Below are 12,467 nucleotides of genomic sequence, written 5' to 3' on the forward strand. Positions count from 1 at the left end.
ATGACCACCCACCAAACCAACTGAACAACCTCGAAGGGTAACTATGTGAATTTTGACCCATATTTTAGAATTTTTATTTTTATTTTAACGTAAAATAATTGCACCTAGTTTTTAAATATTTAAATTTTTAAAAATATTAAAATTGATCTAATCAAATTAACTCTCGAAAAGTAAAAATACAACCTAAATTGAGACATGGAAAAGTAATAATTACTGTATTATTTTTTTAATAACTTGACATTAATAAAGATTCAGCAGAGGCATGAATGCATGAAATGATCAGCATTATTTAAACAGCCAAACAACACAAACATTGACAGTTTCCCTTTATATATATTGCCCACCTCCAAACATTATCATCATCTTGTCGCCCTCTCATCTCCTTTATTCTTTGTACATACAGATTTCTCTTTTGTCTCTTTTTCTCCTTTACAATGAGACAATATGAATCTACCCTTCCAAGAACAAGCAGCTGCAATAGCTCAAACAAGTTGATCATTCCATCCAATTACCAAAAATCAAATTCTATTTTTAACGATCCCTTTGAGGATAATAATTTCTCATATTCACCTATTATTCACAAAAGCCGTGCAGGGGGAGTCAACTTTAATTTTCTCAAGTCTTTTCTAAGAATTATCTCATTCCCCTCAATACTTCCTACGTGCATGTGGCTTAATCTCTCGCCCAATCTCTCTGTTATACCGATCTCCCTCGGCCGGAAATTCACCGGAACTTTATTCGGTCATCGGAGAGGCCACGTCAGCTTCGCCATTCAAAATAATCCCACGTCAGAACCGATTCTTTTGATTGAATTTGCCATCTCTACGTCTGCTTTAGTCAAAGACATGTCATCGGGCCTTGTTCGAATCGCGCTGGAGTGCGAGAAAGCTCCACGTGGCAGCCGGCACGTGAGGCTCTTCCAAGAACCTAGGTGGACTATGTATTGCAACGGCAGGAAGTGTGGCTACGCGCTTTCACGCGCGTGTACGGACTCCGACTGGCACGTGTTGCGTACCGTGCAGAACGTGTCGGTCGGAGCCGGAGTGATTCCGGTGGTGGACGATGGCCGGAAGTGCAGTGAGTCGGAAGGTGAGTTGTTGTATATGAGAGCTAAGTTTGAACGAGTCGTAGGGAATCGTGACTCGGAAGCTTTTTATATGATGAATCTTGATGGGAATGGAGGACCTGAGCTTAGTATATTTCTTCTTAGGACATGAAAAAAGAGTGAAAAGGAAGAAAAGTGTAAAATCAAATCTATGGTTTGGTTTTACTTGTTTTGTATTTTGTGTCCTTATGCGTGCTTTTTTTAATGTTGAATTACATTGCTGACATTGATGTTTGACGAAAAGAAAATTTCCATTTTTCTACTTGCATCTCTTATATATTCATCTATAATGTCTTATACGCTTATATATATTTTAGTCTTGAAAGAAAAAGAGTTTGTCGTCGTTGATGTACTTAAACTCTACGCCGTGTATAAGAATAGTGCGAAATAAGGTGTATTAGTAATACATGGATTATAGTAATGCATGGGTTAGTAATGCAAGCATAAGTTATGCAAATATTATTTCTTAGTGTATTAAAATTATAATGCATTGCATAATTTTTAAGAAAAATAGTTGCTTACAAAAATGCCCTCCATATTCTCTAGATTTAAGGGATTTTAAGGACAATTTTGTCTTTAACCAGGCTAATGTATGCATTAAAGCCTTGGTATTACTAATGCCATAGTTTTCTATGCATTACTTATGCATAGGATAAGCCATGTATGATGTTATATACAAGTTAAAAAAATATACCAAATAATGTATTAGTAATGCATAGAGCTAATGCTTGCATTATTTTTTCTAATACCTCCTACCAAACTATTAGATTGTTCTTATTGCATCACAAATATTTTAGTGGACGTTTGGACGTAACAATTGTGAAATTTTGAAAAAAGTGAAAAATATTGTCAAGTTAAAAATGGTATTTGAAAATTGGAGTTGTGTTTGAACATGAATATAAATTGGTATTGAATTTTTGTGAGTGATTTTGAAGTGAAAATTGTAAAAAAAATAGTTTTTTGCGGTTTTTCAAATTCCGAAAAATTCTGAAATTCACTTCAAGTTGGATTTGAAATTTTCGTGGCCCAAACACTAATTCCAGAAAAAATGTAAAAAAGTTTTTGAAAAAAATAAAAAAAAATTATGGCCAAATGGGCCCTAATAATCCTTAGTTTTTAACAAGATTAATCTTCTAGGATCAATGGTGCTTCACTCTAGTAAACTTAAGGATTAAAAGTACTTAGCGATATATTTAAAGAACAAAATAGACCTAACACATAAAAAAGTAGTAATAATTTTGATTAAAAACTCAACGTACTTCGGGATGACTATGACATAGTTACTACTTACTGGTAAAGGGACATCAATATTGCTTATAAAAATACTTTATTTTTCATTTTCCCCTTTTACCGAACACTTGAGAAAATAAATAATACTACAACTTAAAAGTTCTTTTTTCTTTTTGGGTAAGAAATTTACCATGACTAAAGGCAACTTATTCTTTCATTTAACGGGACTGCTTAAGTGGTGATGAAATTGGCACATCGTTGCAACAATTAAAGAAATATTATTTACTGAAAACAATTTAATTACCATAGCTTTTTATTATGATGATTAAAGTACTTGGGTAATCATAAAAGGGTGGATATGATCTTTCGTTTTTGTTGTTTGACAAGACCAAAATGACCCAAAGCCGTAAAAAAGTATGCTTTGATATGCAGCTGGAAAATTGGACTAAAATTCCCACCACCTACAAGAAAGAAAAACATATGGTTGTAAACACATACACATACACCCACACGCACAAAAAAAAAAAAATAGGCACCTATTGGTAACTCAATATGTACACACATAATTAGACGTTCAACTATAGGAAAAGGAAAATTTTACAATAATGAAAGAGCAGATAGAATTTCCACAAGATAAACAAATTAAATATACTGGTGAATTTTAAATAGGAAATTTGATGATAAACAACTGGAAACATATTGGTCCACAAAGTCAGTTCGAAGAGAATATGAACTACCAGAGATATGGGTCTGTGTACTGTGTACGTGGGTATGAATTGTGAGTTCCGAATTTGATATTCTTTACGTCAATATCACACAAGAAGGGGGAGTGATTTATGTGATGTCCAATTTTTCGCATGCATTGATTATAGAAGGACCTGGTTCTTTTATGTATTCCAACTACGACTGTTGCGGAATAATAAGTACAGAAATTAAAGAACACAAAGATTTTTACGTGGAAAATACTTGGCTCAAAAGGTGAAAAAACCACAACCTACTTTCCAGTAGGATTTTTCCAAACTCTCCACTAAAATCACTGAGCCAAAAACTGCATTTACAAAAACTCTTTTGTAAACCTAGGACTGACTCTAATCCCGTTGTAGCACATAGCCTCTAACTGTTGCGACAACTTCAAGTTAGCTCTAACTTGAATGCTCTGAGTACCTATTACAATTGTCTCTAGATAAAGCTGAAAGGTATAATATGAAAACACTTACGACAATTGATCTAGAATAAAAGATAGACACTTGGAGCTGGTTCTTCTATCTGATTCACGTAGCTTCAGGTTTGCACACTTGAATCACACACAAACTGCTTGCAAAAAGTGTTGCTATTTTGCTCTCAATTCACGTTTATCTTCTGCGCTTTTGTGCAACATCTGTAAAAGAGAACAACACTGATATTTATAGAGTTAGTAAATAGAGATTGACTATAATTCTGATGCTACTCTTCCTTGGTGGAAGAGTTCTAGTTGATTTCAATAATTCTAACTCCTTCCCTATTTCGATAGTGTTCTCTTTGATTAAGTAGTCTTTCTCCCTATCAATTATGCAACTTTTTTTATCAGGAGATATTAAATACACCAAGTTAAGCTTATCTCCTTCACGTGCATCCCACATGCTCGAATCTGCCCATTTTTGTGCACTTGGGGGATTGACCTAGTACATGCCTGAGTTCCTTTGTCAGTCTTCAAAACCAACCTTCACTTGGGCCAACAAATTTTTCCTTTTTGATGATGACAAAATGCTGTATTTTTCCTAAACTTAGGCCCTGTTTGAACTCACCTCAACATCAACACAATGTTAGAGAATTTTTCCTTTTTTTCACTTATCATTAAGGACCAAGTTCATTAGGTTATAAACATCACTTGTTCAAAGCTAAACATCAATTGTTTAAAGCAAAACCTATTTTTTTTTCCCGTTTGGCATCATCGAAAAGTTGCATAAAAATGTGAGATAACCAGATTTTAAAACTTACTCATGGCCACTGGGGCTATCCCAAATGCAATCATGGATTAATCATCATCGATCAAGCTAAGAATTTCAACCATCAAAAAAATATAAACAAACAGTTAGAGCAAAAACCCGCAGATTTCATTGATAGTTAATATGATTCTTCCACAAAACATAAAAGGAAATAAAAATACCGAAAACATGAGCAAAAGAAACAAAAACTTCCGAATTGGGTCACTGGTTGATCTACACTAGGCTAGGAGGCTTAAGGCTGGGAAGAACTAGGTGCTTGGTTTTTTTTTTGACTTGGAGGAGTTTCAACATATCTTGAAGAATTCCGTCATTCCTCTCTTTTTCTCTTGCCAGCTCAGTTCTGAGAGCATTTCTCTCAGTCTCTACCTCAACCAACCTCTTCTTCAGCCTTTCAATCTCAACATCCTTAGCCCCACTTTCTTGCACCAAGGCTCTGACCTTGCTATTCACTGGCACCTTTTTGGATGAACCGGGTTCTATAAAAGTGGCATTGACTTCATAATCGCAAGCAAGCAAAGTATTAACTCCAAAATGATCCTTGCTTGTACTAACCTCCCACTTCTTTATAGGTACATTGAAATGTGCAAGCATAGTTGTGAGAATGAAGCCATAGGGAATGACATGAGTTTTGGTGTCAATGATAACCCTATCAAGAAGCTGGATTATAGCTTTCAGTCACTTTCTTCAGCAGGTCTGCGAGAGTTTCCTCTACAGATGAACCAGGTTCATCTCCCCAAACAATCATTGCACCTGCTATTTGGTTAAACTCATAGGAGTGGGTAAAGAATAAACCACTTTTGTACCCTTTCCCCCCATAGTACTCCTAGCACCCTTGCTCTTTTTTTCTTTTCCCTTTTCATTTTTACCATCAACTTCTCCAGATTCTGTAGTCTCAACACCTGCTATAGATCCTACCAGTATAAATCTATTTACGAAATTTGCAGCAACTTCAGAAATTGTCTCAGGGGTAACTTTAGAATCAGAAGATACCTGTTCAGTTTCGAAAGAACCACTTATTTCCCCCTCAGTAGCAGACGTAAAAGAATCTAGGTAGTTTAATACGGTTAGGAGTCTTGAATGGAACTGGTTCACTTATAACGAATAAATTCAAAAGAACTTTGGAATTTGGTAGAACTCTGCTCATAATCCAAATATTATTATTTCAAATTATGCAGAGTGTAAAAAACATACCGTGTTATCTTGATGAACCAGGTTCTTCACTGATAATTCTCTTGTGTAAGTCTAAATTTGCCAAAATAGAGAAAATATCATTAGAGATTAATGAGTCATTTTAACACATGGCACAACAGTATACTATTGAAAGTATGAGACTGAGCAAGATTTAATCTAATTGTACACAATTTACAGACTTTCTAACCAATTTTTTTTTCAATTTTCATTTGTTTTTCATCATTTTCTTTTCATTTTTTTGTTTAGCGTTGAACTGGTCCATCTTAATCATCCCTAATCCCAACATGTTCCTCTCAAAGTGATCTCTACTTAAGGCTTTTGTGAAGATGTCAGCAATCTACTTATCAGTAGCACAAAACTCTAAAATGATCAAGCCTTTCTCATAGTTGTCCCTCAAAAGATGGTGCCTAACATGTATGTGTTTAGTCCCCTTATGATGAACCAGGTTCTTTGTCATACTAATAACACTAGTGTTATCACAAAAAATAGGAATGCAACCAATATCGATTCCAAAATTTATTTATTGTTGTTTGATCCACAGTAATTGAGCACAACATGAAGTAGCAGCAACATGCTCAGCTTCAGTAGTAGATAAGGCCATTGAATTTTTCTTTTTAGTAGCCCATGACACAAGACATGAACCAAGAAGTGTCCCATACCTGAGGTGCTCTTCCGGTCTACAAGAAAACCTGCATAGTCAGCGTCAGCAAATCCCACTAGGTTAAAATTACTATTTTTTGGATATCAAAGGCAATTATCAGTGGTGCCTTTCAAGTATCTCAATATTCTCTTGATAGTGATCAAGTGTGATTCTTTTGGATTTGCCCGAAATCTTGCACAAAGGCCTACATTGAAAACAATGTCAGGTCTACTAGCAGTGAGATACAATAATGAGCCAATCATTTCCCTATACAACTTTTGATCGACAAATGAACCAGGTTCATTTATATCCAACTTCGTGGATGTTGCAATAGGAGTGTCAATTTCTTTGGATGTTCCTTCCTGGTTTTGTTACTGAGGAATAGGTTCATGGATAGGTTGACTCGAGGTTTGAGGATCAGTTCCTCTCTAGCCAGTTCCCCCTGTCATGTTGCCTTGGGTAGAAGGACATGTTCCATCACCTGTTCCTTCTTGTGATGCATCTTCAGGCTGGACCGTGGTTTCACCATTTGAATTACTTATCAGCCCAATATCTTCATTATCTTAATCCTGTTTCTCAGAAAGAATGTTAGTTTAAAAAATAAAATATACACCTTTTTTCTACACACATAGTTCTTTTATTGTATATCATATAAGCTTTACTATGTGAAGAATATCCCAAGAATACTCCCTCATCACTTCTGGGATCAAACTTTCTTACGGAATCTTTTTCATCATTGTAAACAAAGTACTTGCATCTAAATGCCGTAAGATGGGATATATTTAGCTTTCTCCCTTTAAGTGACTCATATGGATCTTCTTAACAAGAGGTCCAGTCATGCAACTATTTATGATGTAGCATGCAATATTCACAACTTCTGACGAGAAGCTATGAGGTAATTTACTAGCAAGTAGCATAGTCCTAGCCATTTACTCTAATGTCCTATTTTTCTTTCAACTACTCCATTTTGATGTGGAGTCCTAGGGGCAGAAAAATTATGATCTATGCCATGCACATCACAAAATTCAGCAAACTTAGCATTTTCAAATTCAGTTGCATGATCAGACCTAATTGATGCAAGTTGATTACCTAGTTGTTTCTAAGTTTTTCGAACAAAAGAAGTAAACATGTCAAATGCTTTATCTTTAGATATTAAAAATATTGTCCAAGTAAACCTAAAGTAATCATCAACAAGCACCATCACATATCTCTTACCTCTGATTCCTCATCAGATTCTCCAATGGCCATAAGTGTTTGTTCATCTCCATCTTTATCTTCTGAATCCTCATCTAAGCTATCTCCCCAAGCAGCAACTATAGCCTTTATTGATCCTTTGTTCTTCTTAGGATGAACCTGTTCCTTCTTCCTATTTCTTCGTTCAGCCATTTCCTTCTTCCATTAAATTTCCCATTAAGGATAGTTTTTGATCATGTGGTCAGTCTTACCACATTTGTAACAGCCCTCGTTGGTCTGTTTTTTAGGGACCCTTGGTTTGTTGTAAGTTGCACCTCTTGAAGAACCCTTTCCTCTCATTAGATACTTCTTGAAATCCCTCGTGATCATAGCCATTTCATCCTCCTCTAGATCTGCACCTTTAGCAATTCTGAGAGTCAGGCTTCTTTCTTTCTTGGGTGCATCCATCTTCATATTTTGCCTTCTAAGTTCATAGGCAATGAGATTTCCAATTAACTCGTCCAACTTGAGAGTGGCAATGTTCTTTAATTCCTGAATAACAGTGATTTTGCTTTCCCAAGTAACTGGCAAAACCCTGTCAGAATTTTCTCAACCTTGTCTTCTTCAAGGATAATCCTTCCAAGAGACTTAAGTTCATTTGTTAGTGTTGTGAATCTTGTATACATCTCTTGGATGTTTTCTCCTTCTTTCATGGTGAAATTCTCATATTGAGAGTACAATAGTGTTCCTCTTGATCTCTTCACTTGAGGAGTTCCTTCGTGAGCCACTTGCAAAGTGTCTCAAATTTCCTTAGAAGTAGTACAGCTTTGAATTTTGTTGTACTCGTCTGGACCAAGTCCACACACAAGCCATTTCTTGGCCTTAACATTCTTTTCCCACTTCTTCAAGTCCTCAGCATTGCAGTCAGCTCTAGTCTTTGGCACATCCACTCCTTCAACATTCTTCTTTATGGTAGCCAAGGGACCATCAGTAACAATGTCACATAGTTCATAATCCTATTCGATGATGTGATCTCTCATCCTGTTTTTCCACCAAGAGTAGTACTGGCCATTGAAGAGTGGAGGCCTAGTAGTGGATTGTCCTTCCCAATTTCCAGGTGGTGCACTCATCTTGATCTGTTCCTAAGGTGTTAGCCTTTTCAAGTATAACCTGTTCTGATACCAATTGATGTTTTATACGTCAATATCACACAAGAGGGGGTGGGATGATTTGTGTGATGTCCAATTTTTCGCGTGCAGTGATTATAGAAGGACCTGGTACTTCTATATGTTCCAACTACGACTGTTGCAGAATAATAAGTACAAAAATGAAAGAACACATAGTTTTTTACATGAAAAACACCTGCTCAAAAGGTGAAAAAATCACGACCTACTTTCCAGTAGGATTTTCCCAAACTCTCCACTAAAATCGCTGAGCCAAAAACTGTATTTACAAAAACTCTTTTGTAAACCTAGGACTGACTCTAATCCCGTTGTAGCACACAGCCTCTAACTGTTGCGAAAACTTCAAGTTAACTCTAACTTGAAAGCTCTAAGTATCTATTACAATTGCCTCTAGATAAAACTAAAAGGTACAATATGAAAACACCTACTACAATTGAACTAGAATAAAAGATAGACACTTGGAGCTGATTCTTCTATCTGGTTCACGTAGCTTCAGGTTTTCACACTTGAATCACACACGAACTGCTTGCAAAAAGCCTTGATATTTTGCTCTCAATTCATGTTTAACTTCTGCGTTTTTGTGCAACATCTGTAAAAGAGAACAACACTGATATTTATAGAGTTAGTAAATAGAGATTGACTAGAATTCTGATGCTACTCTTCCTTGGTAGAAGAGTTCTAGTTGATTTCAACTTCTAACTCTTTCCCTATCTTAGATAGTGTTCTTTTTGATTAAGGAGTCCTTCTCCTTATCAATTATGCAACCTTTTCGATCAGGAGATATTAAATATACTAAATTAAGGTTATCTCCTTCACGTGCATCCCACAAGCTCGAATTTGCCCGTTTTTGTGCACCTGAGGGATGGACTGGGATAGACCTAGTTCATGCCTGAGTTCCTTTGTTAGTCTTCAAAACTAATATTCACTTGGGCCAACAAATTTTTATTTTATTTTTCCGGTAACTTTTATGTTCCGGTGGGAAGCTGGAGAGATAAGATCTGGGTTTGGGTAACGATGGTTCTGAAGTGAAGATCAAATGGGTGAAGAATAAAAAGGTGGGGGAAGGTGAAGGTGGTGGTTACGGAATCGAGGTGGTGTTGAGAGTGAGAGGAAGAAGATTAGAAGGAAAATAAAAGAAAGGAAAAATAGTTTCCCGGAGATGGTTGTCGGTGTTCATGGTCTTCTCCGAGAAAGAAGAAAAGAAAAACAAAGAGAGTTATTTTATTTTTATTGTAATTGAAAATTACAAAAATAATTTTATTTTTCCTCTTTTTTTACTTCTCACTCTCTTAAAGAGAGTGGGACACACTCTCTATGCCACTTCAGCCGTTAGGAGGTTAATAATTCTACTATTAAATAGTTTAGGTGGGTGATAGAACCCTCGCAAAGTTAAGGTGTGTAGTTTAAATTTCGTCTTTGGTCCAAGGCGTACTTATGCATTTTCCTTATAATTTGGCTATGTGAACAAATTGCCCCAACCGTTTTACCATTACAAAATGAAAAAGAAGAAAATTTGTTGCTAGTAAATTGAGATTCGTATCTTCAATTTGGAATATGAATAAGGAGTGGAAAATTCAAGAATGTATTTATTCTGATGTTAAATTATCAACAAAAAAATGGTGGGAAAAACATAGTGAGAAAGAAGTGGAAATAGTGGTGGGTAGCAAGTCATATTAGATAGTGTGAGATAAAACCAAATGAAAAAGAAGACGTTTGTCCTCCTAACAATCATGCACTGCAAATGAAAGAATATATTTAAATCCCATAATATTCAACGTATATATGAACAAGATATACAAAAAGAGAATAAAAACAATAAAAAAGAGGGAAGATATTTGTAGATATTAACATTAATTAAAGCAAAAGAAATTAAAAGAGTAGTTTATAAGGATGAGATGCGTGGTGCCAACCGCCAACCGGAGATATTTTCAGATACTTATACAAATCATGATATGCCTTTCAATAAAAGTACATATAATTAAACAAAAAAGAGAAAAACTGTAACTTGGTTGGAAAAATATCTCCTATATGCATGGATTTATATATTTCCCAGCCTGTTACTTTTCAGTTGGTTATAATACAGCTACAACCTCTTCAATATATTCCCATATCCCCTCCCCCCCCCCCCCCCAAATTATTATATCAAAAAACTTGGTCAAAAGCAAAGGGATCCAAAATGAAAAATTTTCACATGCTCAAGGTGCACTTTTAGGCTGGCAAAAATCCCAAATGATTGAATGGATTAACCAAAAAAAAAAAAGAATAAAAGCTGTACGTGTTCTTATCTCAGTACATGAGTACAATCACACAACAAACAAAAAGACTGGTGGCAGAATAATAGAGTAGTTTTTATTGTGAGGGCTAGCTAAGAGGCAACTAATAGATAAAAGGGTAAAATATTTTAAAAGATGTCATCCAAAATGTATTAAAACTTTTGAAGAATAGAAACTAAAACCTTAAAAGCTTGTCGCTTAAAATCAGTTACTTAAGTCTGAATTAGAATTATAGCTTATGATTTCAACTGTACACTATAGTATCAACATGTAAAAATATAGCTTAATTAATTACTAATAAGGAAAAGATAAAGTTTATGATTAATTACTAATAAGAGATTGAAAATGAAGTAGATGATAAGTCATAAAATAGTAACACTACAACGGTGAAAGAGAAAAAATCACATGGAAAGGACAATCTTGGACCTTACTACACAACTTATCTATACGTGATCCGAAGAAGATCCGCATGCATATCATAATAAGCAAGCTATTTAGAGAAAAATAAAATAATGGTGGCATTTCCTACGTGTCAAAAAGTGCAAGGGTAATGATAAACAAATGGCTTCATTTTATTATTTGGATATATTGTCACGGAAGATATGGGTATCGTGTATATTTGAAAGAAAATTTTGTGTTAGAGTAGGAGTGGTACCTAATTTAGTTCCATAAGAGGCTATGCATTATTGAGATCTTTTAGCCCTATGATATATGTGTCACACCCCTTTTTTTACCCCAAAAAATATGTATGTATATTATGGACTATGAGTTAAAGAGTTTTTCCAATTAAAGTGACATTTTAAAGTAGGAATTATTTATTATTCAGAGTCGTCACTTGGAATTTGATTTTTAGGTGTTCCAAGTCACCTTTTATTTGAATTCATATTCAAAGGAAGATTTGACTCTTTTATTAGTGGTCTGTCAAATCAAAGTCCGGGTAAGAAATTCCGTTGACTGGGGAGAAGGTATAAGGCATTCCCCGAGTCCCTTGATTCTAGCACGGTGTAACGACCTAGCCGGTCGTTTGAATAATTAACGCTTCGATCCCCTATTAACTGCATTCCCCGTGTTTGTTTCTGCTATTTTGAGTTGCCGGGAGGATTTATTTGGAGTTTCAGAGAGTTTTGGGACACTTAGTCCCCAAATGAGAGTTTAAGTTGTAGAATTTGGGTCGTAGTCGAAGCAGTGTGAAAACGACCTCGGAATGTAATTCTGATGGTTTCGTTAGCTCCGTTGGGTGATTTCAGGCTTAGGGGCGTGTTCAGACTGTGTTTTGGAGGTCCGTAGCTAATTTAGGCTTGAAATGCCGAAAGTTGAATTTTTGAAGTTTTCGGTTCGATAGTGAGATTTTGATCTAAGGGTCGGAATGGGATTCCAGAAGATGGAGTAGCTCCGTAGTGTTGAATGTGACGTGTGTGCAAAATTTCAGGTTATTCGGATGAGGGTTGATTGACTTTTTGATCGAAAGCGTAAATTGAGAGTTTTTGGAGTTCTTAGGCTTGAATCCGTGGTTGATTCGATGTTTCGACGTTGTTTTAGGTGTTTTAAGGATTGGTATAAGTTTGGATGGTGGTACATGACTTGTTCGTGCTTTTGGTTGATGTCCCGGGGGGCCTCGGATGATTTCGGATGGTTAACGGGAAGTTTGGAGCTAGGAATTTGCAGCTGAAGCTGCGGAGTCTGCTT

At 35.7% G+C, this 12,467-nt stretch overlaps 1 protein-coding gene across 1 annotated transcript; it reads left to right on the forward strand.

The window, feature by feature from the left end:
- The first annotated feature begins 308 nt into the window (after nt 1-308).
- On the forward strand, nt 309-1,329 carry LOC107800294 (protein MIZU-KUSSEI 1-like). The gene has a single exon (XM_016623443.2). It carries the CDS (start codon nt 435-437, stop codon nt 1,215-1,217), a length of 783 nt encoding a protein of 260 aa, XP_016478929.1. The 5' UTR covers nt 309-434; the 3' UTR covers nt 1,218-1,329.
- Nucleotides 1,330-12,467: the final 11,138 nt, after the last annotated feature.

This window comes from Nicotiana tabacum, chromosome 5 (genome assembly GCF_000715075.1).
Source record: "Nicotiana tabacum cultivar K326 chromosome 5, ASM71507v2, whole genome shotgun sequence".
NCBI lineage: Eukaryota > Viridiplantae > Streptophyta > Magnoliopsida > Solanales > Solanaceae > Nicotiana > Nicotiana tabacum.